The 15,964-nt window shown below is 44.7% G+C and overlaps 1 protein-coding gene across 2 annotated transcripts in view; it reads left to right on the plus strand.

The window, feature by feature from the left end:
- The window catches only part of ASTN1 (astrotactin 1), a 196,849-nt gene extending 181,085 nt beyond the window's left edge, over nt 1-15,764 (plus strand). For both annotated transcript variants that reach the window (XM_081915031.1, XM_081915030.1), the window contains exons 17-23: nt 3,104-3,372; nt 5,098-5,231; nt 6,446-6,597; nt 9,442-9,577; nt 9,753-9,853; nt 10,765-10,948; nt 14,101-15,764. In XM_081915031.1, the coding sequence (XP_081771157.1) occupies nt 3,104-3,372; nt 5,098-5,231; nt 6,446-6,597; nt 9,442-9,577; nt 9,753-9,853; nt 10,765-10,948; nt 14,101-14,335 (1,211 nt within the window). In that variant the 3' untranslated portion in view covers nt 14,336-15,764. The remainder of the gene's footprint in view (nt 1-3,103; nt 3,373-5,097; nt 5,232-6,445; nt 6,598-9,441; nt 9,578-9,752; nt 9,854-10,764; nt 10,949-14,100) is intronic.
- Nucleotides 15,765-15,964: the final 200 nt, after the last annotated feature.

Here is a 15,964-nt window from a genome sequence, read left to right on the forward strand (position 1 = left end):
TATTGGCTCAGATACAGTGAGTCCTTGATAAAGCCATTGGTAACATGCATATCTTTCCCATCAGACATACGATAAAGATTTCAGACCTGTCATGATCTGTAATTTTATAGCACCATCTAGTGTTCATAGGCAGCCTTTTTCTGCTGAATGCATTCCTTCATTTTACTTCCCTTTGTGGAAGGAAAATAGAGCACCACGTTTTTATTAAAAACAAACATAGAATTTTGGCAGCATCTGAACCATTGCTTTGCACCATTGTTGCTCACTGCATGCAAATGGGCATATTCAAAGGTAACAGAGACCTGTTGTGTCACATCACTAGCAGAGCTGGCTTAATTGTCTGCATTATTCCTGTTTCAAAAGCACCGTAGCCCTGATTCAGGTAAAGTGGTCCTGCCTTCAATCCCATTGAAATCAATGGTACTTGAGTTGGTCATCATGACTTAATTTGCTCTGTTGATTTCAGTGGGGCTCAGTTATGACTAACTGTCCTGGGATAGCACCTGTTTTCATATATATATATATATATATATATATATATATATATATATATATATAATTATTCAGGTTTCAACAAATTTTTATCACAACAAAACAAAGCAAAAACAATAACAAACAATAACGAACAAAAAAAAGAACAATGTAAAAAAGAAAAACACATATAAGTTCAACCCTTAATTTCTTATAACTTACTTTCCCGACTTCCTCGTACCTCCCCTTTCTGTATTCCAATTTCTGATTAATTTTCAGCAAATCCTTCCCTTACTTTTAGCTTAAATTTAATGTTACTCATTTTCTTTAACTTAACCATTACCGCTAATAACCACATATTTTCTAATCCAACGCCATTTTAACATTCATTAATTTTGCAATATTTCTTTAGATAGTCCTTAAATTTTTTCGAATCTTCTTCCGCCGTTTCTCTTCCCTGGTTTCGGACTCTGCTCGTCATCTCTGCCAAACCCATATAGTCTATCACCTTCATCTGCCATTCTTCCAAGGCCATTCTTCCTGTTTTCCTTATGCCAACCCAAACTATCTAAAAATTAGATCCATGTTGAATTAGAGCAGGGGTTGTCCACCTGGTCCCTACCGCCCACTAGTGGGCGTTTCAGGATTCTAGATGGGCGGTAGGGGGTTCTACGGCGCTAGCTGACTCCTCCTTCCATCGAGCACTGGTGGGCGGTAAGGAAATTTTACCATCAAGAAAGATGCATTAGTGGGTGGTAGGCATAAAAAGGTTGACTACCCCTGAGTTAGAACAAAGGTCCATCTGTTCCTGACATTGGCCAATAGGATGTGTCTGAGAAGCCCACCATTCCCCCTTCTCTCTTTCTGCCACCCCTCTTTTTCTGACACCCACCTCTCTCTCTCTCTCTCTCTCTCTCTCTCTCTCTCTCTCTCTCTCTCTCTCTCTCTCCTTTTTCTGTTCTTCCTCTCCCAGCCAATCCTAATGGTCTGACCAGTTTGAAGTCCATATCATGATATCAGTTTCATTCTTTTTGACCTGGCCATATATTGTGAATCATGATGTGTGTGTGTGTGTGTGTGTGTGTTTGCTAAGCAAAAATCGCAATGTGGGAAAACCATGAAGCCAGCCAATTCTTCTATTGATTCCTGCAGCCCCTGTTAACTCTGCCTGCTCAGCTCTCCCCGGCCTCAGGCAGGAGGCAGCAAATCACAGGAACAAACATCAGCAAAAATCACAATGCAGGAAAAACCATTGAGCCAGCCAATGCATATCTCCATATCTCCATCCTTATTTCAGACATTGTTGATATATTGACACATTGCGATATTCAGCTGGTGACATATTGCGGTGTTGATAGCCAGATATCGCCCAGCCCTCTTATGACCTTTTTGATATTAAGTGGTAGTGGTCTGGCGGCACATCATTCCCCGCCATATGTCTTCACTGCATGTGGTTCTCAATTTAGAAACACAATTTTTTCAGCGTACAAAATGCAGACCAGGACCATTGTTGCTTGCATTTGGTGCAATTGCCTTAATTGCACACCATTCCCCTTTTTCAAAAGCTCAACTTTTCTAGTGCATATCTGAATTACTGTTGCTCAGCAGCCACCCCACCTCAATTTGACATTTTTCAGTTCTTCTGTTTCTTCAGAACATTTAACTGCCTATGCAGGTTTTGTATGGAAAATCAAGTGTATTTTGCACCATTCTTAAAAAAATGTGGAATGAGACCAGACTGAAGGTTACTTGGGGAGCCTTGTGCACTTAGAACCAGCAGTATTCTGGGAGGAAATAACCCAATTTCACATTTAGACTATTGAATCAAGACTTGAGAAGCAACAACATAGTTCTTGCCAGGATTATTATTACTATTATTATTAATTTCAATTCTATATATACTCCTTTATATTTTAAAGAAAAAATCTCAAAGTGGTTTACAACACATTAAAACATCAAATCAATCAATCAATCCAGAATAAAACATTGTTGAAGAAAGTCTAAATATAAAGTATACATTCAAAGCAACATAATTAACAGGAAATGAAAATATTATCTTAAAACATTTCAAAAGAAAACATTGCTAAAGGAAGTCAAATACAAAATGCACATTTAAAACAGCATAATTAGCAAGAGGCTAAAAAGATTATCATAAGTGTACAGACTAAATGTTGGAAATGTAAAGAAAAAGAGGGTACCTTCCATCATATGTGGTGGGTTTGTAAGAAAGCGAAGGCTTTCTGGGAAATGATATATAATGAACTTAAAAAAGTGTTGAAATATACATTTGTAAAGAAACCAGGCCTGGAGCAGATTTTCAGGACTCTCACTCAAGATGAATTGGTGCTCCTGTTTGCTGATCTATGTATGATTTTGAATGCCAGTTTTAAAGAAGAACATTAAGAAGTTGGAAATGATTCCAAAGAGATCTATGTTCTGGAAGGCCAGTCATCCAGGGGAAAGCTTAAAAACAAAACTAATGATATAAGCTTGAAATCCGCACGAGGTTCTTGCAAATGATTGCACACCCCTGTGGGTGCAGATGTTTTATCTCTCTAGTCCAGGGCACCATGAAACCTGACCAGGTCACTACTCACCTTTTCCTGATTCTATCCATTCACATTTCTTACAGGTAACTCCCCATCCGATGAGTCTGAGGAGCGTGAGCGAGATCCCAGGGTGCTTACGTTTCCAGAGTACATAGCCAGCTTGTCAGAGTCAGGAACCAAGCGCATGGCAGCCGGCGTGCGCATGGAATGCCAGAGCAGAGGCCGCTGCCCAACATCCTGTCCTCTGTGTCATGTATCCTCCGGCACAGACGCTGTACCTGAGCCTGTCCTCCTGGAGGTCACAAAAGCAACACCCATTTATGAGCTGGTCACCAACAATCAAACTCAGAAGGTGAGTGGCTTTATATGGGAGGCAGGACTAAATGTAGTATCAGTGGTTGCAAATAAGTGAGCATTCTGAAGAGGGACAGGCTACTCTCTTACTCGGTCTTAAGTATTCAGATTTTCATATAAACAAGATTGCGTGTCGAGGTCCTCCAAACCACCCATAAATAATTCACACTTCACACAAAATTTTTTTTAAAGGTTTTTGGCATATTTTTGGCCCCAACTTTATTAAAATACATAAATGTGAGTGGTTGCTTAGGCATTGGTTATGACTATCTGTCCCCACACCCAGGGACAGAACTGATTTCCGGATTCCAGCAAAAGCCAGTAAGGGAAAACAATATTAGGGAGAGCATGGAGCCGGGCACCAGACCCTCACCCCACCCCCCCTGCATGCTCCCGGGGGCTTGCATGGCCCTAAGCCCCATTCAGGGGTATGGACAAAAGAATGGCAAGCTCCTGGATTCCTTTAACAGAATTCCCTTGCAGCAGCAGCATTGGAGGGGCAGGCACTGCCAATCCTTACCCCTCCACCAACCAATTTTTAAACCAGTGCCTAACCGCAACCGTACAAGTTGTGACGATTTGCTGCGCACTAAGCAAAAACCGGGAACGCGGGTGGCGCTGTGGGTAAAACCTCAGTGCCTAGGGCTTGCCGATTGCATGGTCGGTGGTTCGAATCCCAGCGGCGGGGTGAGCTCCCGTCTTTCGGTCCCAGCTCCTGCCCACCTAGCAGTTCGAAAGCACCCTTAAGTGCAAGTAGATAAATAGGTACCGCTTTATAGCAGGAAGGTAAACGGCGTTTCCGTGTGCGGCTCTGGCTCGCCAGAGCAGCTTCATCACGCTGGCCACGTGACCCGGAAGTGTCTCCGGACAGCGCTGGCCCTCGGCCTCTTAAGTGAGATGAGCGCACAACCCTAGAGTCGGACACGACTGGCCCATACGGGCAGGGGTACCTTTACCTTTAAGCAAAAACCAAATGGCACCAGCCAATCAGCCTGCCAGGCCCCTGCCCCCAAAGCAGGTGACCCCATGACAGGCATAGCAAGGTCAGCCAAGAGCCCTAAATTAGGGAGGGTGGGCGGGTGATCCCCAGCAAAAGAGCCCAGTCAGTGCTGCGTGACTTCATTTTATAACCTTTGGTCCAACCCCCTAAATGGCAACACCAAAATTTGACCAGCAACCCAACTCAGATGGTCATCCAAACTAACCCACCCATCAACAGAGGGGTGGCCTGACAGACCCCACTGCAACACATGCTCTCTATGAATGAGAACACGCTTTATATGAAGGGGGCAGAGGGAGTGGGAGAAAACATGGTGACATTTCCAATCTTCTCAAACAATGATGGCTAGAAACAGATTAACTGCAGTCAGCATAGCTGTGCTTATTAAATTCTCCCCATCTGAATTACTTTCTGTTTGCAGAAGAGGACTGATATGTTAATAGCATGCTGGTCTTCTGTTATTGAATTCTGAACTTCTGTTTTGATCACTAGTTTGTTGCACAGGTTTGTTGCACATTGTACTCAGTGACCTAGTCCTAAACCAAACCATGGCTTAGTGTGAAAGGAGCAAACAATTTGCAGGCCTCTCAACAAAATTTGTCAGAAGGGCCCCCCTGCTTTGCAGCCCTTGGGTAGGATGAAAATTCAGCTCATGGTGTGGATTTTCTTGATGTTCCTCCTGTGCTTTTCCTCATTCCTGTTCTCCTTTTATTTCTCTCTCAGCTGTTGCAAGAGGCCACCATGAGTTCCCTGTGGTGCTCAGGCAGTGGGGACGTCATCGAGGACTGGTGTCGGTGTGACTCAAGTGCCTTCGGTGCTGATGGGCTTCCAGCCTGTGCCCCCCTCCCACGCCCTATGTAGGTGTCCCCCGCCATCAATTTGCAGATTTGAGATTTTGCTAAATGTCTTTTGGGAAATGTGGCCTCATTTGATACTGTTTGTTGTAGCAAATATTCTTCCAGCACCAGAAATAAAGAGGGAAATAATGGCTGAAAACTGAGGATCTCGCCTTTCCAAACAGAGTTGCCTCTCTTGAGTCTCTTTCACAGAATCATGATGGTGGTGGTGGATTTGATCAGACTGTTCCTTTTTGAATCTGGTGTGGGAGAGAAGGCACCCATGGCCTGATCTCCATGCCTGCAGCTCTTGACAGTCCCCATAATGCTGTTAGGAGGCCAGAGGCAAGCAGGGTGTACATCAAAAAGTGCAGGAAGGCACTGCCTTTCTGCTCCATTGCTTCCAAAGGAGAGTGCATTTTATTGGTGTCTGTTTTTTATTGGGTCTTGAGAGTATTTCACGTGTATGTTTTATTGCTGTTTTTAGGATACTCTGTTTATGTCATGAATTTTCATGGCAGGAAAAAGGCAGGATGCAAAAAGTAAATATTAAATCAATAGTGTAGTAAGCCTGCAAAGAAGGCTGCAGGTGGAAAGGCAAGCTTTTACTGTCCACCAGGGTAAAAAAAACAGCAACAACAACAACTGTTGGGAGTTCAAGGTTTCATAGCTTACTCAACGTAATGAGTTTGATGCTGTTTGTTTCTATATTTAATTTTGGCCTTCTCCCAAGGAGTGCAGGGCAGTGGTCATTGTCCCATTATGCCCTCACCGTGAGAAGGTCGGTTGAGCTGAGGTGTAATAATGGAATCTGAATCTGCCTGCTGGATTTAGAGTGTCCATTTAATTGTCCCCATTTTGGCTTCTGTGTGAGGTGTGTGTCTGAAAGATCTCTAGTTGGACCCTCCTCTGCCCACCCCCTTTGCGTTGTGCACCAAAGACAGGGTGTGGCAAAGTGTGCCCTGTTCATCTCATTAATGTTACCCCCCCCCCAAAAGCCTTGTGGGGGCTTGAAGGTACTTGAATAAGCATAACACATTATTATTTGAGCATCGTTGCTTAAGCATCATCAGATGCTCTGTTGAATACAGTATAGCAAAATGAAGGCAGAAGGGGGGGTACTCTGTTGTCAGAATTTTGCTGAATTTGAGTTGGCATTCCCATTGACATCATCAGGAGACGCTTGCCAAGGGTTAGCCATAGCCTGACCTCTGTTTTTGCTCTCCCCTCTGCAGGCTGAGGTTGTCCACTGTTCATGAACCTAGTAGCTCCCTGGTAGTTCTGGAGTGGGAGCATTCGGAACCCCCAATTGGAGTACAGATTGTTGATTACCTCATCCGCCAGGAGAAGGTGACTGACCGCTTGGACCATTCCAAAGTGGAAACTGGTGAGTGCAGTTTATTCTTTTATAAATGCATTTACACAATTATTTTTGAAAAATTATAAACATCCAAAACATGGATTCCAGGGTAGTGTGCATAAGAATTAAATATTGATGCAATATAACACCGTATTGTTCAAGGTAAAGGTACCCCTGACCATTAGGTCCAGCCACGGATGACTCTGGGGTTGCGCACTCATCTTGCTCTGTAGTCCGAGGGAGCTGGCGTTTGTCCGCAGACAGTTTTTCCAGGTCATGTGGCCAGCATGACTAAGCCACTTCTGGCGAAACCAGAGCAGCGCACGGAAATGCCGTTTACCTTACTGCCGGAGCGGTACCTGTTTAACTACTTGCACTTTGATGTGCTTTCTAACTGCTAGGTTGGCAGGAGCTTGGACCAAGCAACGGGAGCTCACCCTGTCGCGGGGATTCGAACCGCCGAACTTCTGATCGGCAAGCCCAAGAGGCTCTGTGGTTTAAAGAAGGGCTAATACTAAATCACAGTGTTGCCAAAATAGTTTGTTCCAGTTTAGATGACAAAATAGAGCTCTCACCATAAGAGCATAAGAAGAGCTCTGCTGGATGAGACCCAAGGCACTTTCACAGTGTCCAGCCAGAGAGGGGGACTCGAGCACAATAATACTCTCCCAGTTGGGTTGTCCAGCATCTGGTTTTCAGAAGCCTACTGCGTCTGGCAGTGGAGGGAGAACATAGACATCATGGCTAGCAGCCACTGACTGCTAATAGGACCCACTAATTTGTCCAACCCTGTTTTAAAGTCATCCAGGTTCCAACCCAAATCCAAAATCCAGTTTTAAAAACCATCATGATCATAAGAACCTCCATCATTTCTCAGAAGGCTTCCTCCACATTCAGCAGAGCTTGGTCCCCACAAAGAGGTCCAGAGTGGGTAGATGGGAATAAACAGAAGGGTTTGCAATAATTTCTGAGGACTTTAAAAAGTTTCCTTCCCCTTTATGTTTAAATGGCAAGCTTTGGTTTCATTGTTCCTCAGTATCTTTTTCTTTTTTAAAAAATAATATTTATTAACAGTTTAAAGATTACAAAAAGAAGAAAAAGAATTAAACAAGACAATACAATACAATGCAAAAACAAAAACACTACAAAAAAACATTAAATTAACAAAACAAAACAATTAAAAACACATCGAGTAGTTTCGATATCTTATCTTTCATCACTTGTTTCAGTGACCTCCTCACACCTCCCTTTTTGTATTCCACTTCAATTAACTGTTTCAGCAATTCCTTTCCATCTTCCTCTGTTTTCTGTCCTGTAATTTATCTTAACATATTCTAACCTTGTTTTTCCCTTTAATGCATTAACAATCTATTTGTACTTAGTTCCTTATAACATTTCTGCTAAAGCCATATAACTTCATTCCAACATTTTTCTAACATTCATTGATTTTACAGTATTTCTGTAAATAGTCTTTAAACTTTTTCCAGTCTTCTTCCACCAGCTCTTCTCCCTTGTCTCGGATTCTGCCAGTCATTTCCGCCAGTTCCATATAGTCCATCAACTTCATCTGCCATTCATTGTGTCTCAGTATCAGCCTGTGTTTGACTTAAAAATGAAGCCCCAAAACACCTGGGGAAGATGCCACAATCATTTGCAAAGAGTCGGGACATATTATGAAGGGAATTGGATGCCCCCATATTAGTCACCCTATTCTGTGCTCTACATCATGATCACACTCATTTGGATTTTTCCTACATTGTCTTTTTGTGCAAACAATTATACAGGACTCACTTTTAGAGTTGCCATCAAAATTTGGTTTAAAGCAAAATTCAGGGTTTGAGTTTGAGGTTCCTTCTCATGTAAAGCACCTGAAGAATCTCAAAGGAAACAAACATTGGATAAAAAGTTCCAGATTTCTCAGGGCAAATGCAGGAGGGGAATGGCCAGCACTTCCGTACATTGCCATCGGATTTGAAATGAATTTGGAAGTTCATCATCTCGTGGAATATTTGATGAAAAGTCAAGGCTCATGGTTTGTTTGTTTGCTCAGTTCACAGTACTGGTTGTGTCACTTAAAGCCTCAAGCAATTTGGGACTGGGTTATCTAAAGGGCATCCTCCTCCCATTGGAGCCTGTCTACATTCTTCAATCACCACAGGAGGTTTGGGCTCTCTGCCCTTTAAGGTGTGATGGATAGGAGCTTCTTGGTGGTAGCACCCAGGATGTGAAATCTGCTGCCCTGTGTAATTTTTCTGACCTCTTCTCTCCCTGCCTTACAGAGCCAGTAAAAAAATCAGTTCTTGTTTGGCACACTCTTGCATAAATGAACCATGAATGCTGCTGCCAACTCTTCTGTTACTTTTCTACGTTTAGTTCTGCTGGTTGCTGCTGGATGGTTTTGATTCTTATTGCTTTGCTTGTTTAAGCAATTGCTTCTATTTGGGGTTTGCAGCCGCCCTGAAGGGTCAGGAAGGTGGGGTGCAAATACCTTAAGAATTAATTGCCAAAGCAGTTAATCAGAAGCAGAGTAAAACGGCTTTGGTTGCCAAACTCCTCTCCAGCTTCAATTTATTATTATTAACGTTATGACTATTACTATCTACATACTTATTTTTATACCACCCTTTTCCTCTGACAGGGACAGAAGGTGTCTTACAGATAAAAATGAGAACAGCTAAACACATAGAAAAACCACAATAATTAAAGAGCAATTAAGCATTAATACACACTCACATATAATACAATTTATTAAAAACATAAAAATTAATATGATTTATTAAAACCATGCAGACATTTCCTATGCTCCTCTGTCTTCCTTGCTCCTTGTCCATCTGCATTATCAGATAATGGCTGGGTTGCCTGTTTCCCTAGAGACGGTGCTGAGTTTCGTGGATGACATCATCTCTGGGGCCAAGTCGCCCTGCGCCATGCCAGCGCAGGTGCCTGACAAGCTGTCCGCCACCATCTCTTTGATCATCCGCTGCCTGGAACCTGACACCACCTACATGTGAGTAGCAATACCAGCTGTTGACTTGTCTCGAGCCGACATGCGGCAGGCAGCAAAGGGGAATAGACATCTTTTGAATTAAGATAAGGGTGCAGAAGATGTAGGGCACAATTGCTCATGCAGTCCAAACATATATGCTGCATGTATCTGGTGATATTTTCTGTTCCATCATCAGGTTCACTCTCTGGGGTGTGGATAACACAGGGAGACGTTCAAGGTCAAGTGACGTGACCGTGAAGACTCCTTGCCCGGTGGTGGACGATGTGAAGGCCCAAGGTAACAGCTGCTGCAGAGACCTGCCCGTTGGCAAAAGAAGCTTCTGCGTACAGCACTTGAGTATTTTATTTTTAATCATTTTGTGTTTGTGTGCAAAACCTACTCCTGCAACAATAAATTTTAGGGTTTGGGGTTGAAAAATGATGCCTTGAAAAGGCACAATATATTATCTGGTATGTACATCTGTGCTGCAAGTTGCAAAGCTAGGTTGCTGGTAAAGAGCCTACTGGAGCTCATCTTTGAAATCCTTGTTCCATCTTCACTGTTGCATTGAAACACAAAATGCCTGTCTCCCCTTTGCCCTGCTTGCCAAGGGTGGCTATTTCCCCAGCAATCTCCCTTCCCAAAAATGCTGCGTTGAGGAGGGCAGCTGTGATGGGGAAATGCTCCTGTAATGGTTCTAGGGGTTGCTCGTGCGTAAGTTGTCGCCACTCCTGGCTAGGTTACCTGGGTGGACCCTTTCTGTCTGGACAGCCTCTCACCGTTGGCTGTCTCAATCACTGGCAGAATCCGTCAGTGGGGTTTCTTGAACTTCTTCCAGCAAAGAAGTTCTTTGACGCCTAGTCTCCTCCTACTCTCCCTGCGTGGAAGTCTTCTGCGCAGGGAGGGTGTGGGCAGCGGAGGACCCGTGCTCTCCCCACTGGTCTCCGGCGAGGAGTCCTGGAGCCCCCTCGCCGATTCTCCCTTCTGCCCCCCTTCTCCACTGGTGCTACGCTGATTTCCTTCCCCAGCAGATGGGCTGCCTCTCTCCCTACTGGGACCCTCTCCGGGATCCCTCTGGAGCCTTCCCTCCGCCTCTGGCTCCGATGGCAGTTCCCTGACAGCTTCGTTCCAAGAGGCACTGTTTAAACTCCAAACTACCCTTCGCTATGTCGATCAACATTTCACCTTCCCTTTTTGTTTAAAACCAGAAATAGCAGACAAGATCTACAACCTCTTCAATGGCTACACTAGCGGGAAGGAGCAGCAAACGGCCTACAACACCCTGCTGGACCTGGGCTCACCAAGCCTTCACCGGGTCCTGTACCATTACAACCAGCACTACGAGAGCTTTGGGGAGTTCACCTGGCGATGCGAGGATGAACTGGGCCCCCGGTAAGATGAGACCTTCTGTGCCATGCCGGTTGCTTCAGAATACTGTATCTGCCAAAGTTATTGTCACTAGACATCTTTAAGCCACAACATGTAAAATGGAAAAGATACTGGGAGTGTGTCTATGCCACAGCATGGCTTAACTGGTTTATTAGTAATTATCTTTCCCCGTAGCAGTTCGAAAGCACATCAAGTGGAAGTAGATAAATAGGTACCACTCCAGCGGGAAGGTAAATGGCATTTCCATGTGTTGCTCTGGTTCACCAGAAGCGGCTTAGTCATGCTGTCCACATGATCTGGAAGCTGTACGCCGGCTCCCTCGGCCAATAAAGTGAGATGAGCGCCGCAACCCCAGAGTCGTCTGCGGCTGGACTTAACGGTCAGGGGTCCCTTTACCTTTTTGCCTTTCCCCAAGGAGTGTTGGGAACTATGGCTTTGTGAGGAAATAAGAATTCCAACATAGTTGCCCATATCGTCACCAAACTGGGATCCACAGGATTCTTTGAGGGGAGCCATAACAATAAAACTTATATAAAAGGGGCACATATGTATAGCATTGTTCTGTCCTTTAGTTCAGGGTAATGACACATATTAGATGCCAGAGGACTGAAAAAAATAAAGAATGCTTGATTAATTTGCATACCCAAACAACCCTATCAATAGGCCTCAGAGCAGATTACCCTATAGCAAGTGGCTAGGGATGAGCTTTATACTTACTTACTAGTAACGGATATTTAAAAAAAGATTCAAGAGAGATGTAAGAGTTAATTCCCTTTTAAAAAAATAAACTCTGAAATTAGAGGAGTCAGGTGGTGTCAAGTTATTATCACCCAACAGCATTTGATGGAGATCATTTCCTCATAAGGATGATGATAAAACTTAGGGATCCAACTTGCTGCTTGGATCAGCTGCCTGCAGTCGGATCAAATGCACTTGTGACTGACAGGGCAAGCGACTTGCAGATTCCACCTTAACTAAGAGACTGGCTGCTCTGTTACAGCATTTTGTCCTCAATGCACTTGTCATCTTGCATACCAACAATGTCCCTCCTGCTTTGAGGGCTGGAGGGGACAGAGTAATAGGTCTTTTTCACCCTGGAAACACTCTGGAAGAGGCACCGCAGCTCCTTGTAGTATTTATCCTGTTTTGGCCCTTGGTCAAACACACTTGGCAAGTGTTTGTATTGCTTCAAAAATCTACACAACCTGCATGATTCTGAGCAATAGTGGAATCAAAGAAATGGGGGTGTACATTGCAGGAAGTGAAGCCGAACTCCCCTTTTAACTCTCTTGGAGTCAAACTCAGTAAGAAGACAGAGATCTGTAGCTGGAGTTCACTAGTTGTTGTTTCAAGTCTGGTTTTTAGTTTTTGCCAAAAGCAACCATAGTCGCACTAATAATAGTAATAATAATAATAATAATAATAATAATAATAAATTTTATTTATATCCCGCCCTCCCCAGCCGAAGCTGGGCTCAGGGCGGTTAACAACAATCAAATAATCAAACAATCAAATAATCCAACATCCTAAAAACATTTCAATTATAAAAATTAATTAAAATCAAATTGATGGCAACCGTTACGCAAGATTCTGTGCAGGTTGCCAGAGGAGGGAGTCAGGCTGCGCCCTGACCAAAGGCCTGGTGGAACAACTCTGTCTTGCAGGCCTGGCGGAAAGATGTCAAGTCCCGCAGGGCCCTAGTCTCTTGTGACAGAGCGTTCCACCAGATAGGAGCCACAGCCGAGAAAGCCCTGACTCTTGTTGAGGCCAGCCTAACCTCTCTGTGGCCAGGGACCTTCAGGATGTTTTTATTTGCAGACCATAGGTTCCTCTGTGGGGCATACCAGGAGAGGCGGTCCCGTAGGTACGAGGGTCCTAGGCCGTATAGGTTCAAGTCTCTTGGCACTTCATGATACATGTTTGGCCCCTCCCCTCACTCCACAAATACTGTTTTCCTAATGAAAATCCCTTTTGGACATGCTGTTTACTCCGTTAGGGAAAATCTATGTGTTGCAGCTTCAGAGGATGGGTTTCACTGGGGAAACGTTGTTGGGTGGGGTGGAGTGAGCTCCACTGTAGACTCAATCCAGATTAGAGACTTTCTTTTCTTTTTTTGCCAAAATGTAAAGCGATCCCTGTTCCCCATCATCTCACGTGGTTTGGCCCAAAAAGACTCTGAGGGGGAGGACTCTTCATGGCTTCTTATGCTTTGCCATCCTTGAGCACTTCTTCAGCAACCACTTGGCTTTCAAGTTATTTCCTAGCAACAGTAGTTGCCATGACAAAGAATAAGCACCCAACAAAAAGCTGGGTTGTTGGTAACTTTGACATCTGGAAGCTGAAAGGCTGCAGGCTTTGCCATGCTGACACTTAAGCCAAACATCTGGCTTATATGACAGTGAGAGGTTAGTGGCAGTCTGTCAAAGAGGAATCTTGGAGAGTACAGTCTAGCCTGAACCCACTTACATCTTGTGTCCCCAGTCTTTCTCTCAGGAGCTCAGGGTGGTAGCCATGAAGCCTCCTGCCATTTTGCTCTTGCAACAACCCTGCATGGTACATTAAACTAAAAGACAGTTGCTGGCCAAAGCCCATCCAACGAGCTTTGCTGGCCCAGGTGATGCAATCAGACCACTATGCCACACTGGTTCTGATATCCTGGAGAGCTCAGCTGATGAAGTTCTAATCCAGGGATGGGGAACGTGTGGCTCTCCAGATGTTGTGCTCCCATCAGCCCCAGCCAGCAGAGCCAAAGGTCAGGGGTGATGGGTGCTGTAGCCGAACAACATCTGGAGGGGGTCCCATTCCAACCCTGCCACCATATTATTAAATTCAAAATATTTCAAGCAGTTCAAATTGTTTCATGCACTTTCTCTCAGTAACTCATACAGCAATCATAGTGGCAGTTAAATTCGGTTCACCTGAATGCTGACCTCCACGGCCTGTCAATCATGTGTCCTAATGACACTAGGTGATCAACAGTTGTTTGACCATGCCCACTTGTCAAATTAATCCGCTAAGGCTAATCTTGATAAGCATCTAAGAAAGTCCCCCACCGCTGGTGTAGATGTGGATTGATTCCGTATAAGATTGCTCCCTGTGTTCCTGCTTAGGCCCATTTCTACTTCCCTTCCCTTGTCTCTTTCTGTCCTCTCTAGAAAAGCCGGTCTCATTCTCTCCCAGCTTGGGGACCTCAGCACCTGGTGCCATGGCCTCTTGCAGGAGCCCAAGATTGGTCTTCAGCGCATGTCGCTCAAATTCCTTGCCTGCCGTTACAGTGAGATCAAGCCATATGGATTCAGCTGGATGGAGCTGAGTCGGGACCTCAAGAAGACATGCGAGGAGCAGATGTTGAGTGTCCTCTACAATGACTACGGGGACAGAGACAACTGAGAGGAATCAAGGAAAGATGACAAAGGACTTCCTCAGAGTCGGGAGGAAGACAGGGAGTTTGGAGGTGCAGGATGGGTGGGTTTTGTACATGGATCTTCAGGGCATCAGATAGATCTCTAGGACAATGTTTAGCCAAGGAGAGGAGAACTCACTCGCTGCATTGGTTAGCCTGGCTTGACATGGTCAACAAACTTCTGGCATTTTCAAGCTGTGTGGGACCCAGTGGGTGGTGTTTGGTATTTTGGGTGGGGGTGGGGGATTGCTCTGCTAAGTTTGCCAAGAGGTTCCTCGGAGTGGTGTGGGGAGACAAAGAGGGGTGTGTGTGTTTTGGGGAGAGAAATCCTCCTTCACACTGGGGTACAAAAGTGGCAGCCTGCTCTCTTCCCACACCCAGTATAATTTCAACCAAACAGCCAAGGCCAAGAAAAGAGGGGAATCACTTTTGGGGACTGAAAAATGGAGGAAGAAAAAATGGAGACAGGTTCAAAGGAAGGTATAAAATGCTTGGAATGAGATGGATTAATAGCCTAACTTTTACAGAGAAAGGTTTGTGCCTTCTTATGGTTTCAGCTGCTCTCGGCCATGTCTCCATTAAAGCAGGCGCCTCCTCTTATCCATGCCGCTGTAGAGAACTTTTTCTAGGATGTAGCTAGAGTTTCTCTATCTGTGGCCCCCCGTGGCTGCCTTTATGGCCTGTGACTTGAATGTACTTCGTTGGGATTCATCAGGATCAGCTCAGACACCGCAAAGTTGCAGAGTGGCAGGATCCGCAATATAGCACAGAAGCTTCCTTAGCTTAATATGCTGGGGACGAGACCAGGATCAGAGACTACAGCATATAACGAAACTGGATTCTACCACCAGGAAATGAAAGTAGAATAAATTATGCAAGTATAATTTGTTTATTTGGTTTTTTAAAAAACCCTGGATAGCTCAGTTGGTGAGAGCATGGTGCTGATAATGCCAAGGTTGGAAGTTCAGTCCCCGTATAAGACAGCTGCATATTCCTGCATTGCAGGGCGTTGGACTAGATGATCCTCAGGGTCCCTTCCAACTCTATAGTTCTGTGATTCTATAATTCTATACTTAACTTATGAGATAGAAACTTGGAAGCAGAGGTTCAAATGATTTGTCCCACGACACTGCCATCCAGCCTATGTCAGCAGGTGCTATGACTATATAGCAAACTGTGATACAAGGAAGGGCTTGCAGTGATCAGTATAGCAAGATGGGGTGAGGGTCACAGGGGGCTATGAAGAGGGAGGGTCTTCATTTGTTCAGGGAAGCCTCTTCCCACACGTCTCTCTTAAGTCCTTGTGTGCACAGCCAATGCAGATGGAGCTGAGATTCTGGACATACAGCATTGTAGGTACCAAGAACCCAGGGATGTGTAGTTTCCCAGCAGATGCCGAGTACTCAGTGGGGAAGTATATGTCTTGGTGTAACTGTGACATTGCTGAGTGGTGAAGAATTGATTTGCTGAAGAGTTTTGTCTGCCGTCTACTCTCTCTCCTCCCCTTGGTTGTCTTCAGCCTGCTCTGGAGGGTGGGGATTGTGGCTGTTGCTAAGCAAATATCCCAGGTGCAAGGAGCCCTGAGACTTACTTAGTGCCCAGGCTGCCTAATGCCT

This window comes from Podarcis melisellensis, assembly GCF_964234715.1.
Source record: "Podarcis melisellensis genome assembly, chromosome: 6".
NCBI lineage: Eukaryota > Metazoa > Chordata > Lepidosauria > Squamata > Lacertidae > Podarcis > Podarcis melisellensis.